The sequence below is a fragment of the Magnolia sinica genome, chromosome 9 (genome assembly GCF_029962835.1).
Source record: "Magnolia sinica isolate HGM2019 chromosome 9, MsV1, whole genome shotgun sequence".
Taxonomy (NCBI): Eukaryota; Viridiplantae; Streptophyta; class Magnoliopsida; order Magnoliales; family Magnoliaceae; genus Magnolia; species Magnolia sinica.
In genome coordinates this window covers 4,932,419-4,955,722 of record NC_080581.1, presented here as the reverse complement: position 1 = coordinate 4,955,722, position 23,304 = coordinate 4,932,419, and the positions used below count along the sequence as shown (strand labels likewise).

The 23,304-nt window shown below is 41.6% G+C and overlaps 1 protein-coding gene across 3 annotated transcripts in view; it reads left to right on the top strand.

Moving 5' to 3' along the window:
• The window catches only part of LOC131256721 (uncharacterized), a 30,491-nt gene extending 7,708 nt beyond the window's left edge, over nt 1–22,783 (top strand). Inside the window, exons 2-10 of one of the 3 annotated variants that reach the window (XM_058257731.1) lie at nt 14,884–14,966; nt 15,196–15,314; nt 16,034–16,403; nt 16,623–16,805; nt 18,912–19,024; nt 19,123–19,224; nt 20,493–20,614; nt 21,458–21,554; nt 22,256–22,783. In XM_058257731.1, the coding sequence (XP_058113714.1) occupies nt 14,884–14,966; nt 15,196–15,314; nt 16,034–16,403; nt 16,623–16,805; nt 18,912–19,024; nt 19,123–19,224; nt 20,493–20,614; nt 21,458–21,554; nt 22,256–22,568 (1,502 nt within the window). In that variant the 3' untranslated portion in view covers nt 22,569–22,783. The remainder of the gene's footprint in view (nt 1–14,883; nt 14,967–15,195; nt 15,315–16,033; nt 16,404–16,622; nt 16,806–18,911; nt 19,025–19,122; nt 19,225–20,492; nt 20,615–21,457; nt 21,555–22,255) is intronic. The other 2 variants (XM_058257732.1, XM_058257733.1) reach the window with 2 other exon arrangements.
• The last annotated feature ends 521 nt before the right edge of the window (nt 22,784–23,304 follow it).

The window sequence follows — 23,304 nt, the reverse complement described above, 5'->3', positions numbered from 1 at the left end:
AGATCGAGAAGCTGGATGGCAACAAACTAAATCGAGGAAGAAGGTGTCAGAAAAATATGATAGCAATACTCGGAATAGATCTCTATTCCTGACCCTTTTCGTAAAGGGTTTCCTAGAAGGATGGGCACCGGTTAATTTCTCAAGGGTGTTTGGTAGAGCTGGGGCAGTAATGGATGTTGTGATTCCAAAAGAGAAAAATACTGGAAAGCAGAGGGGTTTCGCACTCGTCAGGATGAGTTCTCAAGAAGAACTATCGAGAGCAGTACATATGCTACACGGGGAAAGCTTCGGTGGAGTAAAACTTCTTGTGCAGAGGGCGAGATTCGGTCCGGATTCAAAGCTTAACACCAGAGGAGTACAAGCCAAAAGTAAAAGCTCCATTCCAAGAGAGGCGGTCCATTAGTACAATATACCTCGACCTCGAACTGGTGACTCTCATTCCTATAAGGAAGCGCTCCTTCAAAAAAAGGGAGACAAACTTCCACAACCTCCAGTTTGGATTGGGATCAAGGAAGACTTAATGAAAGGAGTAAAAGAGGTAAAGGAATGGAAGGAAGTTCTGGTGCACATTAAAAAGGATTCCTTTGACAAGCACGCGAGGGATCTACAGGGATCGGTGGTAGTGATTACAAAAGATGGTGCTTCGATTAACCAAGTGAAGGAATGGATAGATGACTGTTGCAGGATAACGAGTTATCAGTATACAATTAAGCCAATCGGCTATAACGAGCTTTGGATCAAAACCAGTCCAGATATCAATCCTGAAATGCTGATCATAGCGGGAACGTTACACAGAGAAGGTCCGATCAAGAGAATAATCAATTGGACCGAGTTCTCAATGTTCGGAATGGAAGAACCTTAGATGCTTATCTGGTCAATCCCCCTGGAGCTCTGGTATGAAGAGTTCTTCCTATCGGCAACTTCATGTCTAGGGACGTTTATAGAATTGGACCCCAAAACAAAGCTTGGTGACGAAATGGGGGTGGTTAGGGTGAGAGTGAGAAGAAGAAAAGGAGATGAGATCCCGGCCCACATTCAGGTCCTCGTAGAGGATAAAATTCTATATCTACCCGTGTAAAAGAAGAGTGCTGATTCTATCACTCCCCGATGGGGAGATCTGTGGAGGGTTAGAGAAATCGGAGTTCCTGAGGTTGCTAATGCAACTATAACAGGGAGGGAAGGAGTTCCATTTCCATATGGCGCAGGAGCACCATACGCAGATAGAGACGTATGCTAGGAGTCTACTCAGAATGATACAGCACGCTACCGCAATAGTGGATTTACACGTGGCTTGAGATCCTTCAACGAAATCACACTTCTCTCTCGAGCCCCGCAGTCTATATCTACGCCGTCCACGTGGAGGAAGGGAGAAAGTTCTCGAAATCAAAATGCAAAAGGCGTATTCCATACGCAACCTCTGCAGACAGGTGGCCACTCGCCTATTAATAGCAACACTTATCGGGTCACTCATACAGATCCGATTCCGAGGATCCAGTCAGACCCGTCGAGTCCTCCAGAACCAACGAGGCTTCTGGAGCACATTCCAGACCCAGAGGAGGTAGCTCTTGCAGACCCGATGCTTTTTTCAGACCCGATGCTCGTCTTAGACTTGGACCGAACCTCAGATCCGAAACGAGATCCAGATCCGATGCAAGATATAGATTCTGTAAGTGTCTCAAACTCGATCACCCCTCCAGATTTGTACCCGATCTTCTATAGGCAGTAGATGATCCAAGGAAATAAGATCATGCGACGCACGATGGCTTCTATCCCCTTCACACATGCAGAAAATAGCAGCTCGACTGAGCGTGCAGAAAACTTCCATAGTCCGATGGTTGCAGTTGGCGCAAAAACATTTGTCGAGGTCTCAGTCCCCTCTGATGATGAAGAAGCCTTCTTTGCGCTAGATACAGATCTCCTCCCGTGGTATTCAGATTGTGCAGAATCTCCTGATAGTCTGTCTCCTCGTTCATCCTTCTGCTGAGACTTAGACTCGGTTAAAGACTTATCAGGCTTGTTCCGAGAAGACATGGGCAATTCGATTATCACAGCAGAACCTCTACAGGTTAGGATGAGAAATCAACAGGGGGAGAATGTAGAGGCCGAGGAACTGAGAGCAAAAATTATAGGAGTTATCCAGAAGAAGAAATGGATCAGAGATGCCATGAGTCACGTGGGAAGATCGATTGGGTTGTTATTTGGAGATCATCCTGAAGATTTCAACGCGTTATTCCATTGTGTCGAGAGCCGAGGTAGACCTTTTATGGCAAATTCTTCTCCTTCGTCAAAGAACAGTAAAGAATACAGGAGAAAGAAAATGCACAAACACAGGTCTCACATGAAAAGGTCAGGAGGGACCTCTGAGTTAATCGGGCTAAAGGGAGATCAGGGAAGTGTGGTTTCCATATGAAGATCTTGTCTTGGAATGTGAGAGGAGTGGGGTCCAAGAAAAAGAGAAGAATAATTAAGGATGTTTGCGGTAGATGTAAAGCGGACATTATCTGTCTCCAGGAAACAAAGGTGTAGAAGATCAACGACAAATTGATAGGGTCTTTATGGAAAGCTTCAGATGTTAAATGGGAGAAGCTGGATGTTGTTTGTAGTGCAGGAGGAATTTTGGTCGCCTGGAAGTCTTCGGAATGGACTCTATTGGACTCTTGCAAAGGAGTGTATTCAATATCGGTTATTTTGAAGGATCCTACTTCTGATTTCTCATGTTTAATCTCGTCGGTCTACGGCCCAAACGAAGAAGGCAAGAGATCGGATTTTTGGGAGGAATTGTCTGAAAGCAGGAAAAAATTTACAGGTCCCTGGTGCATAGGGGGAGACTTTAACATAGTTCGTTATTTAGAGAAATCCATCGGCAGAAAAACCTCCTCAGGCATGTCAGCTTTTTCTAGCTGGATTGAAGATTAGGAACTAGTAGATTTGCCCCTGCTTGGTGCCAAGTTCACATGGTCAAATGAGTGAGTGATCCCAACCATGTCTAGACTTGATCGTTTTCTCGTATCGAATGAATGGACAGATGCGTTCCCGTAGGTAGCGCAATCAGTTCTTCCCAGGCCCACCTCAGATCATAGCCCGATCATTCTCTCTGTTGAGGACACGAATTGGGGGCCAAAGCCCTTCAGATTTGACATGGCTTGGCTAAAAATAGAGGGTTTCTAACAACTTATAATAGAGTGGTGGAGTGATATTAAAGTGGAAGGCTTCGCAGGGTACAGACTTTCTCGAAAGTTGAAATTGCTAAAGTGAAGAACACCGTGCTTCAAAAAAGGGAAACAGAGACAGATGAGATGTTATCTGACATTCTAGCATTGGATAAGGAAGGGGAAATCAACCAAATGACAGTAGAGATGTCTAATAAAAAAATGCAGCTTATTCAAAAGTATTCAGCTAGAGTTTTGGAGGATGAAACATCATGGAGACAGAAATCAAGAGTTAGGTGGATCAAAGAAGGTGACAAAAGTACTCATTTCTTTTACTCTATAGCAAGTGCGAAGGCCAGAAGAAATAAAATCAGCTGTTTGTTGGTGAATGGGCAGCGAATTGACGATCAACAAATCATACCCGAAGAAGCAATCTGTTATTTCAGCGACCTTCTTAGGGGTTAAAACTAGAAGAGACCGCGCTTAGATTTGTTACAGTTTGACATAATTTCCGAGGAAGATGCAAGAGGGCTGGAATCTCCTTTTTTAATAGAAGAAGTGAAGGGGGCTATTGATGATCTTGGAGGTGATAAGGCTCCCGGGCCAGATGGGTTTCCGATAGCGTTTTTCCAATTATTTTGGGAAATCCTAAAGGGAGACTACATGGAATATATGCTAGAATTTTCGGTTAGAAGTTGGATGTCGAAAGAGTCAGGTGCTTCCTTTATTACTCTTATCCCAAAGTCTTCAGGAGCAGAATCGTTGAAAGACTTTAGGCCTATCAACCTAATTGGCAGCCCATACAAAATTTTGGCAAAAGTTCTAGCTTCGAGATTGAAAGGGGTGCTAGGGAAGATTATTTCGGATAACCAAAGTGCATTCTTCCTGGGAAGGCAGATTATTGATAGTGCTCTAATTGCTTTAGAATGTGTGGACTCAAGTCATAGGTCCAAGCGTAAGGGTATCCCATGTAAAGTGGACATCGAAAAGGCTTACGACCATGTTGATTGGGGTTTCTTACAGTACATGCTTCAGCGGATGGGATTTGGTGATAGGTGGAGGAGATGGATGAGGGAATGCGTTGGTTCGGCCTTTTTCTCTATTCTCATAAATGGCTCCCCTAAAGGATTCTTTAAAAGCTCAAGGGGCCTGAGACAGGGGGACCCGTTGTCCCCTTTCCTGTTCTTGATAGTGGTGGAAGCGCTCTCAAAAATGTTGGAGAATGGTCAAGATCAAGATATTATTGGCGGCATCAAGATTGAAGGCATGACCAAGCCCATTTCGCATGTATAGTTTACTGACGATATTCTCCTATTTAGCAAAGCAGAGGAAGAAAAAGTTCTCAATCTTCGTACGATTATCTGTTGTTTTGAGGTGGTTTCGGGTCTCAAAGTAAATATGGCTAAATCAGAGATGTTTGGCATAAATATGGAAGAAGAAGAGGTCCTGAAATTTACAGATTCTTTTGATTGTGCTATGGGTTCCCTCCCGACCACATTTGTGGGCCTTCCACTCTGTTATGGTAAACCTCTGCTTCTCATGTGGGAAAAGGTAATATCCAGATTTGACTCATACCTTTCTAGATGGAAATGCAGATACCTCTCTTTAGGCGGAAGAATCACTCTTATTAAGGCAGCCCTCTCAAACCTCCCCCTATACTTTATGTCCTTGTTCTTGTGCCTGGGTGTGATCTTTCAAAAATTGGAAAAGCTTAGAAGAAATTTCTTATGGCATGGCAAAGAAGAAAAAAAGAAGTTTCATCTCTTGAATTGGAAAGAAGTGTGTAGGCATATTGAAGATGGAGGGGCAGGAATAAAAGATATTAAAACTATGAATAGGGCTCTCCTAGGAAAGTGGATTTGGAGATTGGGTTCTGAGGATGGTTACTTGTGGAATTCATTAATAAAGAGTAAGTATGGTTGTTCGTTGGGGGGCTGGTGGACTAAATCTTCATCTATCTTCAGATCTTCAGCCGTGTGGTAAGGGGTCCTATCAACTAAGAAGGAAGTTTTGAAGCAAATCGGTTTCTCGATAGGGAGAGGAGACAGGACCACCTTCTGGTCAGATTCATGGGTAGGGGATGGACTGTTAAAAGTAAAGTTCCTGTGCATTCCGTATAGTGGCAAATCAGGACACTACAGTTGCTGATAGTTTTTCTGTTATTGGGGGCGTGGTAGTTTGGAATGTGGAATGCAAAAGGAATCTTCGCGACAATGAGGTTGAAGAGTATGTGACGCTGTTAAATTATATTCAGAAGGTCAAGATAAATGCGGAATGCGAAGACAAATTAATTTGGAAAAAACACAAATCAGGAAAGTTCTTGGTTAAATCGTTTTACAGGTGTCTTGACAAAGGAGTGGATAAGGAAAAAGAGCCCTTCACCAACAAGATCTGGAAGTACAAAGCTCCTCCTAAGATAGTTGGGTTCACTTGGTTAGTGGGCAAGAATAGAGTCCTCACAATTGACAACTTGAGAAAAAGAGGGATGATTCTCCCTAATGGCTGTCTTTGCTGTATGTCAAATGAGGAAACGGTGAATCATTTATTCATTCATTGCCCCTTTATTAGCCATATCTGGAAGGACATCCTCTCTCAGTTTGATATGAATTGGGCAGCCCCTTCTTCAGCGGGTAGTTTTTTAAAGGCTTGGCATGGCATCTATTTCGAGAAGAAACAAGTTGTCTCTTTGGAGAATGTCGCTTCTCGCTGTTTGGTGGACTGTTTGGGAAGAAAGAAATGGCAGGTGTTTTTTTAGCGGGATTTCCAAATCAGCAGATTTTCTCACTTCCAAAACTAGATTTCTAGTTGCTGAATGGGCAGTTAATGTTCTAATTTTAAAGGATTGTAATTTGCTGTTTCTAGGCTCATAGTAGTCTGTGTAGCTCCCTCGGCGGTGCAGTCTACTGTTTTTGTACTCCCTTTCGTTTTCTATTATAATATGTGACTTTAAAAAAAAATGAATTCCTCAAATTTTGCGATGTATTCTGTGACAGGCATGGATCCTTGGCGTAAAGATTGCCATTGTTCCAGGAGCTTCCGGCGATAGGAGAGAGGGATGTACTTCTCTCTTAGCATAGCTTTCATATCACTCCATTGGGTAATGGGAGCTCCTCCCACCCGTTCAATCCTATGCTCTGTATTGGTCCAATACATCTTCACTTGCCTCACAAGCTTCATTTTGGTAAACTGCACTTGTCGGTTCTCTGATATTTCATGCCACTCAAAATAGTGGTCCATGTCAGCTAACCAATCAAGGAATGCCTTGGGGTCAAAGCGACCATCAAGCTCGGTGCATTAATCCTGACATTCTTCATTTCCCTCTCGTTAGGATCAAAGCGGTCCTGATATGCTCGTTCTTTACCCACATGCCCGCCATTGGTGGGGGTTTGTCTGAGGGCTGACTCCCCACCAACACCACCTACCTGTGACTGTATATCTCCCCCAATAATAGGGTTCTCCTTTTAGGATGCCTCTAATCGCTCAAGTCTAGCTTCAGTGGTGATGCAGGACAATTAACCACTTGCTCTAAAAGCTCGAACTGTTAGAGTATGGCGAATTAATCCCTTTATCTCATAGCCTAGGCCCCACATCTCATGGGTTAGGATCTCGGCCGAACCCCCTTCGTGGGCCCCAAATCACATAGGCCGCCTACCTCGAGCGTGTCCCCGCATCCCATGGGCTACCCCACTCAAGCCCGGTGTGAAATGCGCATTAATCACCCCTGGTGAGGAGTCTCGAACACGAGATCTCTCCCATGAGCCCCAAATCACACGGGTCACCCACCTCGAGTGTGCCCCTGCATCCAACAGGCGACCCTACTCGAGCCCGGTGTAAAAATGCCCCCGGATTAATTACCCCCGGTGAGGGGTCTCGAACATGAGACCTCCCGCTCTGATACCAATTTGATGCAGGACAATTAACCACTTGCTCTAAAAGCTTGAATTGTTAGAGTATGGCGAATTAATCCCTTTATCTCATAGCCCAGGCCCCACATCTCATGGGTTAGGACCTTGGCCGAACCCCCTTCGTGGGCCTCGAACCACATAGGCCGCCTATCCCGAGTGTGTCCCCGCATCCCACAGGCTACCCCACTCGAGCTTGGTGTGAAATGCACATTAATCACCCCCAGTGAGGAGTCTCGAACACGAGACCTCCCCCGTGGGCCCCAAATCACATGGGTCACCCACCTCGAGTGTGCCTCTGCATCCTACAGGCGACCCTGACAGTTTAGAGTCCTTTTGAAAAAGTCTGCCTTTCTTTATTGACAATTGCCCATTATATAGGTAGATTACAAGCTATTTAGGGAAGAAATACAAGCTGATCTTCAGCCCCTACCATATATACATCTATCTAAATATACTGTACAGCTAATATATCCTAATTAAGGAAGGAATAAATCTGTATAACTGTCATATCAGTCAAAGCTGTAGATATTAGCTGTAAATCTGCTATTAGCTGTAAATCTGCTGTAGATATTAGCTGTAAATCTGCTGTAAATCTGTAAATCTGTAAAGCTGTAAATCTGTAAATCTGTAAAGCTGTAAATCTGCTGTGTAGATTGATATTTCCTTTGACATCCCCCCTCAAATTGATGCTGGTAAATCGACAAGCATCAATTTGCTAACGAGAAAATGATGGCGCTGACGTGGCATGGATTTTGTGAAGATATCGGCGATCTGCAAAGTTGTGGAGATATGTGGAAGAGTGATGACTTGATGATCATAGGCTTCCTTGATTGAGTGACGGTCAACCTCGATGTGCTTGGTGCGTTCGTGATAGACTGGGTTTGCGGCAATTTGGATGGCACTAGTGTTGTTAGCATGGAGTGGAGTAGGATGTACGGGAATGAAACTGAGCTCTGTGAGGAGACCACGCAGCCAAATGATCTCGGAGCATGCTGCAGACATGGCTCGGTACTCGGCCTCAGTAGATGATTTGGAGACGTGGTCCTGCTTCTTGCATTTCCAAGAGATAAGGGCATCACCAAGAAACATACACCAGCCGGTAGTAGATTTCCTGGTGTCTGGGCAGCCAGCCCAGTCGGCGTCACTATAGGCTTGTAGCTGAAGTGAAGAACCGGAAGGGAAGAATAAGCCACGAGTAGGTGTCCCAAGAATGTAGCGAATTATGCGGCGGATTGCAAATAGATGGAGATGCCTCGGTGCTTGCATGAATTTGCTGACGGTATGAACAACATAAGAGATGTCTGGTCGGGTAATGGTTAGATAGATAAGACTACCAACCAACTTCCGATAGGTAGTAGGATCCTCAAGAAGCTCCCCTTCGTCACGTCGATATTTCACATTAAGTTCCATGGGGGTGTCAACCGAAGTAGCGTTGGTGAGACCGGCTAGCTGAACCAGATCTTGACTATACTTGTGCTGATGCAAGAGGAGACCGTGCGGCTGATGATGCACCTCTAAACCCAAGAAATAGGTGAGTTGGCCAAGATCTTTCATGTGAAATGTAGAATTCAACAAAGTCTGAACTGCAGAGATTGCCTCCAAGTCAGAGCCAGTGATGACGATATCGTCCACATAAACAAGGAGGACGACGATACTGTGGATGTCCTTTGTAGAAAAGGAGAGGAGTTATACTGACTTTGAGTGAAAGAAAAACTAAGCAAAGTGGATCGAAACTTCTCAAACCATACTCTTGGTGCCTGCTTCAAACCATACAAAGAACGTTTCAGTTTGCGAACATCAGTAGGTGAGGAAGTGGGCATACCAGAGGGAAGTTTCAAGTAAACGTCTTCCTTGAGATCACCGTGGAGAAATGCGTTCTTAACATCCATTTGATGTAAGGGCCAGGATTGGGATGCAGCAAGAGCGAGTATAGTTCGGACAGTGGTCATTTTGGCGACCGGTGCAAAGGTCTCATCATAGTCGAGACCATATTCTTGTTTGTTGCCAAGTGCCACTAACCGAGCTTTGTAACGATCTATGGACCCATCGGAATTAAGCTTGATAGAAAACACGAACTTACTGCCAAGGGGTTTCACGGAGGAGGGACATGGAACAACATCCCATGTTTGGTTTTCTTCAAGTGCAAGAAGTTCGGTTTCAATTGCTTTTCGCCAACACTCATGCTCCATTGCCTGTTTATAAGATGAAGGAAGAGAAATAGACGACAAAGTGGCTGTGAAGGATGAAGGAGAAGAGAAACCAAACCTATCTGGGGGTCTACGAACCCGAGTACTGAGTCGGAGAGAGGGAGGTGCAGGTGTTGAAACAGGAGCAGCAGTCGGGGAAGAAGCTTGAGGGGGCTCAGGAGGTGCTGAAGGTTGGTGGGAAGTGGCGGTGGAGCGTCGTCGATACACTAGGAGAGGTTTAGAAGGGACTGGATCTGCAAGAGAGTTAGGAAACATAGGCAAAACAGAAAATGAAGGAGAAACATGATCCTGATGGGTAGAAAAGAAATATTGATTTTCGAAAAAAATCACATTTCTAGAAACTCGAATGCGACACTGATTTGGATCATAGCAAAGAAAACCTTTCTGCTGTACTGAATATCCTAGAAAAGCACATTTAATTGACTGAGCCGTAAGTTTTGTGCGTTCATGTGCAGGAAGATGACCATAACAGACACAACCAAAGGTACGAAGGTTAGAATAAGTTGGAGGGTGACCAAATAACCTGGTGAAAGGTGAGTCATGGTTCAATGTGGGAGAAGGCAATCTGTTAATGAGATGGACAGCAGTGGAAAGAGCTTCACACCAAAATCGAGAGGGCGTGGAAGATTCTAACAGAAGAGTGCGAACCACATCAAGAAGGTGACGGTTCTTCCTTTCAACCACTCCATTTTGTTGAGGTGTCGAAGGGCAAGACCGTTGAGAGATGATGCCATGATTCTGTAAGAAGTCCTGAATCAATTGAGACATATACTCACCCCCATTGTCAGAACGAAGGATTTTGACATGGGCCGAAAATTGTGTCTGAATATATGCATGAAAAATCTTAAAAACAGAAAATACTTCGTCTTTGGAATGAAGGAAATAAATCCATGTGAAACGACTATAGTCGTCAATAAAAGTGACAAAGTATTTGTAATTAGCATGCGAAGTGACTGGTACCATACCCCACACATCACTATGTATCAGATCGAAAGGTTTGACAACATGCGGTGTGTGAAAAGGAAAGGGTAGAGTTTTACTTTTGCCAAGTCTGCAAGAATTGCAATCAAACTGAACAACACTAAGAGATGGTGTTTCATTGTTCCCAAGAAAACCAGATTTCAATAAAGCATGAAGTACATTAGAGTTTGGATGTCCGAGACGTTTATGCCACGCTCGGTAATCAACATGAGTAGAATTACAAGCGACAAAAGGCAAAGAAAAAGAAGACAAAGGAAATTGAAGAGGAAAAAGACGTCCCACTTTAGGCCCCCTCGCGATCATCCGCCCTGACTGTTGATCCTGCACAACACAACCAGATTTAGAAAACTCTACTTTACAATCATTATCAACTAACTGACCGACAGACACAAGATTGGTGGTAAGACCGGGAGATACGAAGACATCAGTGAGAGAGGAGGAAACATCACCAGTGGCCGTGATAGGTAAATGATTGCCATCAGCAGTATGAATTTTGAGATTTCCAAAATATTTGTTTACATTGGTAAGAGAAGCAGCATTGTTTGTCATATGATGGGAAGCCCCGGAATCAAAGTACCAAGGAGATGATGTAGTGAAGGGTTTACCTGAGAGTCCTAAAGCTGAAAATGCAGAAATGATCATTTGTTGAATCATGTCAGGGGTCACGGGTTGGACTGAAACGGGAGCAGGAGCAGGAGCACTTTGTGTTGTATTCACCAAACTACCCGCACTAGAAGAGCCAACTGAGACAGTATATGCTGTCTCCCATTTCTTGGGGGGTCGAGTTGGGCATTCCTTGATGATATGGCCATCCTTTTTGCAATAGTTGCAGAATTTCCGGGGACAGTTTGCAGCATAATGACCAAATCCCTTGCAACAAAAGCACTGAACAGTGCTCATATCCCTGCTTCGTGGCCTACCTTGTGCTGCATAGGCTACAGGAACAGATGTAGATCGTCGTTGTTCCATGGTGGTTTGAGTGAGAAGGCGCTGTTCCTCGCGAAGAAGATCATTTAGGCATGTATCCAAGGAGGGGACAGATTCTCGGTTCATAAGATTGGATCTGGTGCCTTCAAATTCAGACCTTAGTTTCATTAGAAATTGATCCCTCTGAGTAGTTTCATGGACAGATTGAACAGAACTAAGACCTTCGGATGGTAAGTCAGCATAAACTATATCAGTGTATTCAGCCCAAAGATTAGTGAATCTAGAGTAAAAATCAGAGATAGAAAGACTATCCTGTTGGAGAGTGGCCAATTCATGTTCAAACTGGAAACGACGAGCAGTGTTTTGTTGACTGTAGACCTTCTTCAGGTATGTCCACATCTGAGCTGCAGTCTGAGAAGATCGAAGGTTCAAGATGATGTTGGGTTCAACGGATCCCAAAATCCATGCCATAACTTGTGCGTCCTTGACTTCCCACTTGGCGTGTCGGTCTTTGTCTTTGTCTTTGTCAGGAGCTAGGTTACTGCCATCAACATGTCCCCACGGCTCCTTACCTTTGACGAAAATCCTGAAATGAAACGCCCAAGCAGAGTAGTTCTTGCCATTGAAACGAATCAAAGAAACATCAGACTTATCGGAAGACATGAGGTCAACAGAACTAGAACAAGAATAACCGAGACTAAGAAACTTGAGAGCACGAGACAAATGGAAATTTAGAGCTATAGCTCTGATACCATGACAGTTTAGAGTCCTTTTGAAAAAGTCTGCCCTTCTTTATTGACAATTGCCCATTATATAGGTAGATTACAAGCTATTTAGGGAAGAAATACAAGCTGATCTTCAGCCCCTACCATATATACATCTATCTAAATATACTGTACAGCTAATATATCCTAATTAAGGAAGGAATAAATCTGTATAACTGTCATATCAGTCAAAGCTGTAGATATTAGCTGTAAATCTGCTATTAGCTGTAAATCTGCTGTAGATATTAGCTGTAAATCTGCTGTAAATCTGTAAATCTGCAAAGCTGTAAATCTGTAAATCTGTAAATCTGTAAAGCTGTAAATCTGCTGTGTAGATTGATATTTCCTTTGACAGACCCCACTCGAGCTCGGTGTGGAAATGCCCCTGCATTAGGTGGCGGTCAGTTTTCGCTCGATATTTTTGTTGGATGTCTCTATGGTAGTTATCTTTTGGAATAATTGAGCGAGGTGATCGGTTAATTGCTCGTTGCTCATGATGGGGTGTCGGCCAAAACCCTTACCTCTTCTAGTGGGCATACACCAAAAACTTGAACTCGATTTTCCCAAACTTGACTCTAAGTTTTGAAAAGACCTCAATATGGATGTATGATCCTATTTATATATGATGTATGAATGCTGCAAATTTTCAAATTTAACTAGAATAAAAACATAAATTTGGAAATTCAGATTTATTTCTCACAAGATTGTGAATCTAAAAAATCAAGTTCACAATTTCTGTGGGATGTAGATCTGGAATTATTTAGACAATCTTAGATGAGAAAACAGATGATCCTAAGTTCAGATAACTCGATCTAACAAAAACCATGCAAAATCTAAATCTCTGATATCAAATTTGATGCAGGACTAAACTAGAATGCATGTGTGAGCATAGAAATTATCCAACGAAATAAACTAAGCAAATCAATTGAAATATTCAACATTCCACATCATAGTAAAGATAATAACAAAGGAAACATGTAATGGTTGAAGACCACCATCACAATCATGCAGTATTGTATTCAAATCATGCGTGGAATGATTGGATCCGGCGAGGGATGGGACCTCCCGATCTTGCATGGTTTCAATCCAATAGTTAATGCAGCTTCTCTAGTCCAGAAATCAAATGATTTCTGGAATAGGGATGACTGGAAAATCTGAGAGAGGGTTGTGATCAATTATCAGATTTTCAGGGTAAAGGAACTTCAAAGAATCTAATTACAAACAGTAGCAATCAAATAATACTAGGCATAGAAAGAGAAGAAGAGAGTTGAAGGGTTAAAAACAGAATTTAGAAAAAGAGAAGAGATTATGGGAAGAGAAGAAATTATCACAGAGAGAAAGGAGAAGGAGGCACCAAGCTTTCATAAAAAATCATCATCCCGGTTTAGGGTAGAAAACACCCTATTTATAAGATTCGGATAAAAAAATGACTAAACTACCCCTATAACAAAAAAAACAAAAACAAACTCATCTTACACGTGTCCTAATGTGGGGCCTTCAATTAATCCAGGGACAGGTGTAAGGTCTTCAAAATCCTCATTGGTTGTGCCACGAACCATCATCGAGTCATAAAGATGTATTCTTTGGCCGCCTTCGTCTTTGATAAACTTTGAAGGGTATGATGTCCTCATCACTTAGTCATCATGTTCTCCTCACTTTTGTGTTATGCTTGCCCTCGTATTTTGTACTTGCTTTTCTTGGCTTTGGCCTTCATACAATTTGCATAAATGGATAGATGATCTGCCGACTATGCACCTTGAAGGTGTAAATGCAAACATTTGGAATGATAATTTGGCAGTTTCTCAAATGATCGATTGTACACACCTTAGCCTTCCCTACCAGCCAACTGACTGCAATCACCCTTGGAGGACCCCTAATATGATCATACAAAAGTAGCCAGCTCATCCCCCGGTTCTCAGCTCCTCTCTTTGGGCAAAGCAAAGGACTCCAGCACTGCTACTGGTCCATAAGGGTAACAAAATCTTTGATGTCGTCTTAGCCTCAAATTCTTGCAGAGTAGGGGTAACTACACACTTGATTCACTGCAATGGTAAAACATTGAGATACCAAAACCTCTTTCTCCCATGTCACCTGAGCAAACATTTGAAAGACAAGGGTAAGAGGTCTATTTCTGCATCAAACATTCTCCCAAAATCAGACCCATCCCCATTATGATGAAGAATCTCCTTTCTAAATAGGCTTCCTTCCTGGGAATAGCTATCTGAACCATATATCCTCCCCAAATCAGGAATGTGTCCCCCCCCCTCCAAAACACACACACACACACACACACACACACACACACCCCTTTTGTTGCCGATACAGGCTTCATTAAGTAGGGTTGAACCTGTAACCTCCTATTAGGAGACAACACCCTTACACTCCACCGGGGGGTGCTTCATGACGTACATATTCGTATGCACATGAACATAGCAGGTTGAACCAGCAGTTGGACTGCTTTGAACAGAACACTGACTAAAAAATGGCTCAGGGTCCAGTTCCGGTTTTAAATAGTTGATTGATTTTTTTGTTTTTATTTTTTTCCTTTTTTCTTTGAACATATGGGTTATACATGTGAATCTGATTGCTAACTTTATGGCTGTTTGGATGAGAAGATTTTGGAGTTGTGTTTTATTGCTTTGGAAAACATTTAGGCCCACTAGACAACGGTTTAGCAATTGCGTTGTAGTCTAGCTCCCATGCAAAATGGAACTAAACAAAGAAAAGAAGGAATTTCTTAATATTGGGGAATTGGCTGTATTCATGCTCCTTTCGCATTTTATGAGAGGGCATAATGAAACAACAACTCAATTGCTGAGTTGCCGTCTACCTGGCCCGCATGTTTTGAAACACAGCAAACCGGTTTGAAACTGGATTTCACTCCTAAGAGACCCTTCATTATAGAACTCCTTGACACAGTTAACCCTAGAGATGTGGACTATTTCTGCAGATGACGACGACGATGATGAGGATGAAGATGATAGCAATGACGACGATACTATTCATTCTAATGAGGCCGAGGAATTAAATCAGGCAAGGATGCACTTGCTGCTTTCAGTAATAATGCTGCCGTAAACTTGTAGCTGCATTGTTGTGGTCAGAGTTGTCAGACGTGTCTTTAGCTTGATTCTTTGATATAGGCGTGACATGCAAACTTGCTGATACTATTGACTTTGCAGTATTCTGTTGAATGCACATTACAGTTCGCAGCATAATTGCAAGGATAGTTTCAATACCGCTCACTGACTTTCTGGCCCATTAGCAGGATGGGATGACACCAGTGTCAAATAATGACCACGCAATTGTTACTCAACAAATTTCTCAAACGAGTGAAGCCAAACTTGTGATTGAAAAATTACTTCTGCAGGAGACATTTTCGAGGTAATTGAGAATCTGAGCATTCTCTGTTTCTGTTTTTTATTCTTCTTATATATATGCTTATTTCAGTGTTAATTCCAATCCCCATTATAGTTCCCATGTTTCATGTGCAATTAAATATATCAGATGCTGGAATGGGTATTGTCTATTTTTGTAAAATTCTGCATACTCCTTCAAAGTGCATGATATCCTGCTGGTAAATTATTGACTAAGTATACAACAATTAGAGGTTGTTCTCAAAGGCCAAGAACTTCGTATCCCCTCCCCGGCTAAATTATCTGCTGCCGAACATCCCCTCCCTAGGAATATGTGACAGAAAAAAAAACAGATGGTTGCCGCACAGCTCCCTAATGTCTTCTACCCAGTATGTGAGCCTCAAAAGGAAGTACCCCTGAGAGCCTGATTAAGTGTGTGGGACCTTTAGAAGTCCCTTAATGTATGGTAGGAAGCAGTCCTATCCAGCAGTAACTTGTTAGACTTTTAGGTAAAGTGTTTCTTGTATAGTGGGGCCTTGGGGGCCCTTCAATGGTTTTCCATTTCACATTGGTATCTATTAAAATCACTTTCCATAAATTTCTTTGCTGTTTGTCTAGAAGATAATGGAGTGCTTTCTGCAAAAAAAATAAAAATGAAGGAAGAAGAATATCTACTTTACATTCCCTGCTCATATAATGATTAAAGCTTGCAAGTTCTTAGTTGGATTTGTTATATGGCTTCACCAGGGAAGAATGCACTAGACTAGTGAAGATAATTCAATCGCGAGTTGTAGATTGTCCTACCATGAAAGTGGGTGAGGTTGCAAAAACACGAAAAGAGCTGCATGAGAGATCTGTTGGTGGTGGCATTGCATCTCCACGAGCCTGGCTTTCATTATCAGAGATAAGAAAATCGTCTGTAGCATTTCCTTATTCGGCCGGTAGTTTGAGTGCTCTTTCTCCTGGAGCCTTTGCCCTCCAATCACACGGGCTCGATCTTCACAATGCTGCCATTATGGAGGCGAAGAAATGGATTGAGGAGAAGAAGTTGGAATCAAGTTCAAATTCAGCACTAGACCATGGACCCTGCACTCTGAACACTGCTGTGCTGCCACATGTTAGTGCTTTTGTGTGATTTCTTAATGTTCTTAACCGTTTCGTGCTTGAACTGCGACTTCAAGGATTCATTGCTGAAAGTGATCTTTATTTACTTATCCAATAATTCGGCATTATAAAGTTCTTTCATTCAAAAAAATAAAAAATAGTATCCTTCCCGATCCATTTCTGGCACTATGTTCTGCTTCAAGCTTTAGTTAGTGTTAGATGTTCACTGCAGGTTACTGAAGATGGAGTGGCTTCACCAGTGGATATGGCGAAATCATATATGCGTGCACGGCCGCCATGGGCTTCTCCATCTTTGAGCAACATTGGATTCAAAACGCCACCACCTATAGGAATGCATCTATACAAGGATGAAACACCATATGCTATGGGTGGTTATTCTTTGCCCTCATCGAAGGTACCTCTCAAGAACTCGATCTTGTCCTTTTTTGACAAGAAATGACCTATTCTTTTCTTCTGACTTTTAAAATTTTTTTTTTTTTAAAATTCATTGCGTCTTTTCTTTCTCAACAAGCGATATTTGTCTCAAGCTAGGGTATGTATTCTGTTTCATCTTTTCTTTTTAAACAATTGACAGAAACATGTACGCCACATATAATAAATTCATAAGGTGTTAAGGTACTGAAGAATTTGTGAGCCTCTGCCAAGGGTGGTTCTAGAGCCCCCAGGCAACATAAGTTTGTTGTGTGGTGGTTGCTGATCATAGAACTTCTGACAATCTACCATTTAAAAGCCAACCCCAAATTGCTGGGAGAAGGTGAAGATGATAATGATGAGTAAGGTATGAAGAGCTTTTACGGTTGTACCAGAGTATAGCTAGGGACGAACATGCATAGATACACACACACACACACACACAACATCATGTAGATAAGTGGTCCTACTCTTGCTTACCATTAGTGGCAGGAGCAGCAGCAGATGAGGGAAATACAAGGTGAACTATTTAGATCTGTAAGCCTCTTGGAATAATGCAATTCCAGTGTGAGAGCAAATCAAAGTAGAAGTGTTGTTTAATTACATGCCCATTCCTAGGGTAGTTTCTGAAAGTTTTGTATTTGTACAAAGCGTTTATCAATGCATGTCTTGTAGCCTAGTCTTTCTTGAGCTGGGTATTCATGAAAAAGGGAAAAAGAAAAAACTTTCTTAAGCTAGTCTGCAGTCAACATAATCATAACAATGTTAAAATATCACCCTTCTTTTTCTTTTTTCTTTTTTTCTTTCTTTTGTTTCTTTTCTTTTTGTTTCTTTTCTTTTCTTTTCTTCTTCTTCTTCTTCTTCCTCTTCTTCTTCTTCTTTTGAGAGGTAAACCTTTCACTTGTTCATCATTCTATGCAGTATTTGGAGTTTGCTCTGTACCTACTCTTGTATTTGATCTAGTTTCTTTATTTTATTTTTTTGAAAAAAATTCTTTTATGGAGATGCGGTTCTCTTTCTTGCGATTCTTGTTCAGTTCTGCCTTGTCTTTTTTTCTTAGGGTGAAATATCAATATTGAAGTTATGCTCTCTAATTTTCCAATACTTGTAGTTTGACTTAGGTTATGTTCCATCCCTTTGCATTTGCATCCCATGTTAATGTTCTTGTTGGTTTGTAATAAATAGTAAGCTGCACTATAACACTTAAAAAAAAAACAAAACAGAATAAGTTGCACAATATACTTTGCGTCTTCTAGAATGGTTGACGCTCTGTGTAAGGTGTTCTAATGAAGATATCTGTAGTTATGCTTTTCAGTTATGTTGCTTTTCATTAAAAAAAAAGAAGCTTCCCCATTATGTTTATGTCACTCTGTTCCTTATAGTTCTTCTAAAACTTATCTACAGGTGCTGAAAAGGAACTCTAACATTGAAGAAGCTCGAAAAGTTCGGCTTAAGCCGACAGATGATAGACTAGATCCTCTTGTGTTCGAGCAAATTGATTCATTTGCAAGAACATTAAAACATGAAGCTACGCAAACCTCATCAGAAGTCGACAAAAGAGAAGTGGTTGGCGTGACACATGATTCAAATTCTTTACCGGCTGTAATATCAGTTGAAGCATCTAAGAACTTACCTGCAGAATTAGTGGTGGACGGTGTTGGTCAAGATCTGGTTCCTTGCTCAGAAAAGGCTGTTGAAGGAAACCCTCCGGTGACTAGCACTGCTGATAATGGCACATACGAGCTGATCCCTGCTAAAATTATTTCAGAGTCTGAAGAAACTATTAATGCAGACGATCCGCAGCATGGAATCCCAACATCAGCTACTTCACTTTCCAAAACTGTACATTCTGGACCAAGAAATAATGTTTTGGCTTTCAGCTACTTGAACATCAGCTACTTCACTTTCAATTGCTTTATAGAATGTGGAATTTCACAATTTGTTCCATGTGGTTCTTTTTTCTTTTTAAAATAAGTTGATTTTTGTTGTTGACAGTTAGTATTAATTTAGAGAGAAGCTCTTCCAGAATATAGGATTTTATGATTTGCTGAAATTGGAAACTTCTCATCCCCATCTTATGTATATGAAGGATTTGGAAGAGGCTCAATGGATGAAGGAACAAGTAGGAAGTGGTATTGTTTCTCATGAATCTCTCACTCCAGATTTGGTGCCAGGGGAGCATAATGGTAATATTATTACTCTGTAAGTGTATCAGATTTCTTTTTTGTGAACTTAGGGTCTTAATTTTTTTTCAAGGCCTATATTTATGGTATTAGGTGTATTTTTTTCCCCCCCGTTAGTTACGAACGTCGAATTTTAGGTGAAGGAGATCCCTCGACACAGTTGTTGAATTCTGAACTGAAAGTCTTGCCATTCAAAGAAGTCAAGTTAGCATTCCCAAGGTTAGTTTATTCTTGGAAATTGAAAACTACTATGATTTTGCTTTAATAAAGCGATTATGATTACATTTTCTCTATGCATTCCCAAGGTTAATTTTGCTAATTTTCTTTCCTCCATCATCCTTTTTTTCTTAATCAATAACAAGAACTTCATTTGAAGTGAAATAAAAAGAATAAAATACAAGGAAGAAGCTAAAATAGGAAATGCTATGACTGCTTTCTGGATGCACAAGTGCAACGAACTGTAAATGCTCAATTTAATCAAGAGGAAAGAACAAAAATTAAATGATTTTTCCTGTTATTTGTAATGATTGGAAACCAACAATGATTCTGTTGGTTTTTAGAGTGCATTTTTTCATTGGGCTATGATATGTTTAAGAGGCGGCCTATCAATTGGACTACACACACACGCAAAACATGATGGCTGCACTGCCAAAGTGTATGTTGTGTGCCATCAATATCGCACGATCTATACATGTCCTCATCAATCTGGACCATTCAACAGATGTCCCACCTCATGGATGGGCCACACTCCAAAAAAGATGAATACGATTATCATAATTGCTAAATCTGTAGAAAATCTTGATGGATTTTGATAAACAAAACAGTAGGGAACTGATCAGGTGCTTAGGTCATCCATTCAGTGAGAATTTTGGGCTATTACCATCCAAGAGTTGTACCATGTATTTAATGGTCTAGATGGTCGAGCACATACACTGTGGTGAACTTCAACATAGTTCACCACCATGGTGGTTGTTAGGAGAACTTACGTGTAGCCATGCTTTCTTCAAATGAACATTCTAATCCCCATGCAATGATCACATTACTCCTCATCTAAAACCTTGAAAATCTACCAGTTCTTTGTAAGGACTTAGAATGTGTGAGAAAATGAGAATTGTGGATGTTTCTGTTGGCGATGCAAGTATGATGAGAGTCATCGGTGAGATTCGCTTCATCACTTCTTAACAAGCAGCTTTACTGACAATGAAGCTCATGCCAATTGTTTCTGGGCTTGAGTTAATCTCAGGGTTCATTCAATTTTATCGTAAATGGTCGCCTTCATGTATCTGATTATGATAAGTAATGAAATTCTACTATGTTTCTCTGTTCACTGCTGCTCCAATAATATGATTTCTCATATGGGAATTTGCTCTTGCTTGAGTTGGCAGTTTATTTTCTTTAATTTTGTTTTTCTTTTATTCTGCTTGTTGCAAGTTCAATTCTAAATTTGTTACGAGTAAAAAGTTCTTCATTTGGCTCCATTGTCTCAGTGATGGTGATGGTGTCGTCAACCCCAATGATGCTCATGATTCTAGCATACAAATGAGTTCCCAGCCTAACTCTTCACAGCCACATCAGCTATCTGGTCTCAAAGAAACGCATCCTACCCTCGGTATTTTGCAGATCCTCAATTTTACTTTCTGCCTGGTTCTTTGTATTGTTATGTGGCAGGTTTTTGTTTTGTTGGGAAAATTTATCCATTATAGTCCATCTATAGTGGGACCCATTATCCTGATGACCTTACAATTGGGTCCAGTTATTCTGATGGGGTGCCTCTAGAGATTATATCACGGCCCAAGGATCTGGACCCTTTAAACCCTTTGTTAGGTGTATTTTCACTAAGGGAGTTATCTGTGCAGATGAGCATGTGTTAGTCATTCTCACTTCCCACATTTTTGTGTGAATCCACACCATCTACAATTTTGCATTTGCTCCACGTTCTCTTTCCTCTCTCATATGTACATGGTTGCTTGGTCTGCTCTTTCCATATGATGGGGCGCCTCTAGAGACTAAACCCTTTGTTAGATTTTTTCACCAAGGGAAGTTTCAAGTTCTGTGTGGATGAGCATGTGTTGGTTCACTCTCACTCCCACACATGTTTCTGTGAATCCATACCATCTACTATTTTGCCTTTGCTCCATGTTCTCTTTCCTCTCTCATATGTACATGGTTGCTTGGTCTGCTCTTTCCATGACACGGCTTTTGTGCTTCCATTGAATTCATTCCAGTGCACAATTTGGGTAATAAATAACACTGCTGCCATTGCTTCGCATCTCTGTTTTCTGAAACAGTCTGTATTTATCCCAACAGGGTTCTTGTAACAAACAGAATCTTTCTTTTTCTTCTTCTTTTTCTTTCTATTTTTCTGTTCATATTCTTCGCCAGCGATGGCATTATTGTATCCCGTCAATTTCAGAGGATCTGGAGCTCATCAAGCCTCCCTATGAATTTGCAGATTCAAGATTCCAGGGTGGAGACAATCAGATGCAGAAAAAAGAAAATGGATTGGGAAGCGGGATTGATGCAAATGGTTCTCTCTCTTCGGAGTCCAGGTAACCTTTTGAGCACCCTCTCTAGAAGGCCTCTGCATGAAGTCACTTCTGCCAACTTGATATTTTTGAATAACTGAAGCCGTGATCAAGTGGTCTCTAAACTTGGTCTCATCAGGTGGGGTACACATGGGTGGAAACAATGGATGATTTTAAAAGGACTGCAACAGTCCATATACATTGTACATGCGGCTCATCTATACCAATAATTAGGCTGGTCTAGTCATTACGTGGGGTGCGCATGAAAAAATTGATGGTTTAGGGTCCGTTTGAGTAGGGGATCTAGCATAATTCAGTAATCCTGATTTTGGCGAGTCCTATGCCTTCCATGTCAGATTTACCATACTAAATGGCACTTTCCTCTTCATAAATGCAAGTGGTGTTTTAAAGTTTTTTTTTTCCCTAAAACTTTGGTAATTGCATTTATGCAGAGAAAAGCACCACTTTAATGCGGCGAGACAGGGAGGGCGTGGGGCCTACCAAAATCAGGATAAATGGGATCCCCTCCCTAGACAGACCCAGAAATTTCCCTGTGAATGTTGCCCATTGAGAAGTGATTAGTGTTCTGTTGAAGTGCCTTGATATACATTGATACACCATCTTCTTAAGGCTCGAACTTTTAGAGCAAGTCGTGATTTTACACTTTCTTTTGGGCCTGGTCATCTACATGGTGGTGCTTACCTGCGAGCATTTGTCTTGCTCAGTTTGTCTTCAGGATTGAAGAATGAAGATCCAGGTCTGAGACCGTCTAACAAGACAGGCTCGAATTCAATCAGCCCAAGTGATGGCAAGTTGGCAACTGGTGACCCAATGGAAACTTGTGAGCTTTTGAGCGAGGCATCTGTGGACATCCCGGAGACGGATGAAATGAATCATGTTGTGGATGGATTGCAAGATGCCGCTAGTGGAGAGCCTGATAAGCAGCTTGGGATCCAACCTCGACAGACACTGAGTGCCGTGAAGCGGGGAAAGAAGGCAGGAGGGTATTACAGGAGAGTTCGTGGAAGGGGTAAGTGATGGGTCTTTTGTAGCTTGTGTTGTACTGATTATTGTACACTATTTAGGAGGAACAAAATTCTCAGTCAGGTCTTTTTGAAGTTACAGTTGTTTTTTCCCCCCTCCTCTCCTGACTTAATCAGGCAAAATATTTAAGTGAGTTCCACATTGGCAAATGATGTACCATTTCAAGATCTATTGATCTTTCACAAGATTGGGGATTTTTTGTGGCTTAAGAGTTCTCAAAAACATTCACTGGTTTTCTTTTTCTGTAAAATTCAGTTCAGGTTGATATTGGACTTCTGAGAATATGTTCTGCATGCCGTGCACCGGTGATCCAGTATCCAAGAAAACTCAGCTGATGCAGTAGGTCGATTTATCCAGAAGTAGAATTGTGTATGTATTAGGTTCTGAGGTAATTGACGCAAATGGTGTTTGTGCAGTGCCAGTTGGGAAGCGTGGAGAGGTCTTCTGCATACAGGGGAATGTGAAAAATCCATTTTAAGGGCCTCTGGTTTTTAAATTACTATGGTAATTCATTGTATACAAATAATAATTACGTACCATTGAAATTATGGCACCCATCCTTCGGTTGACGTTGATAGCTACCCTGTATGGACGTTTTACGACTCTAAAACTGAGGCAGAAAAAACTTTCCCTATGCAAAAACTGTGGGGCCCACCCTGATGTATGTCTGTTTTGCCTGCTTATTTTAAGGTACGAGCCTAAAAATGGACTGATACAAAGCTCAAGTGCA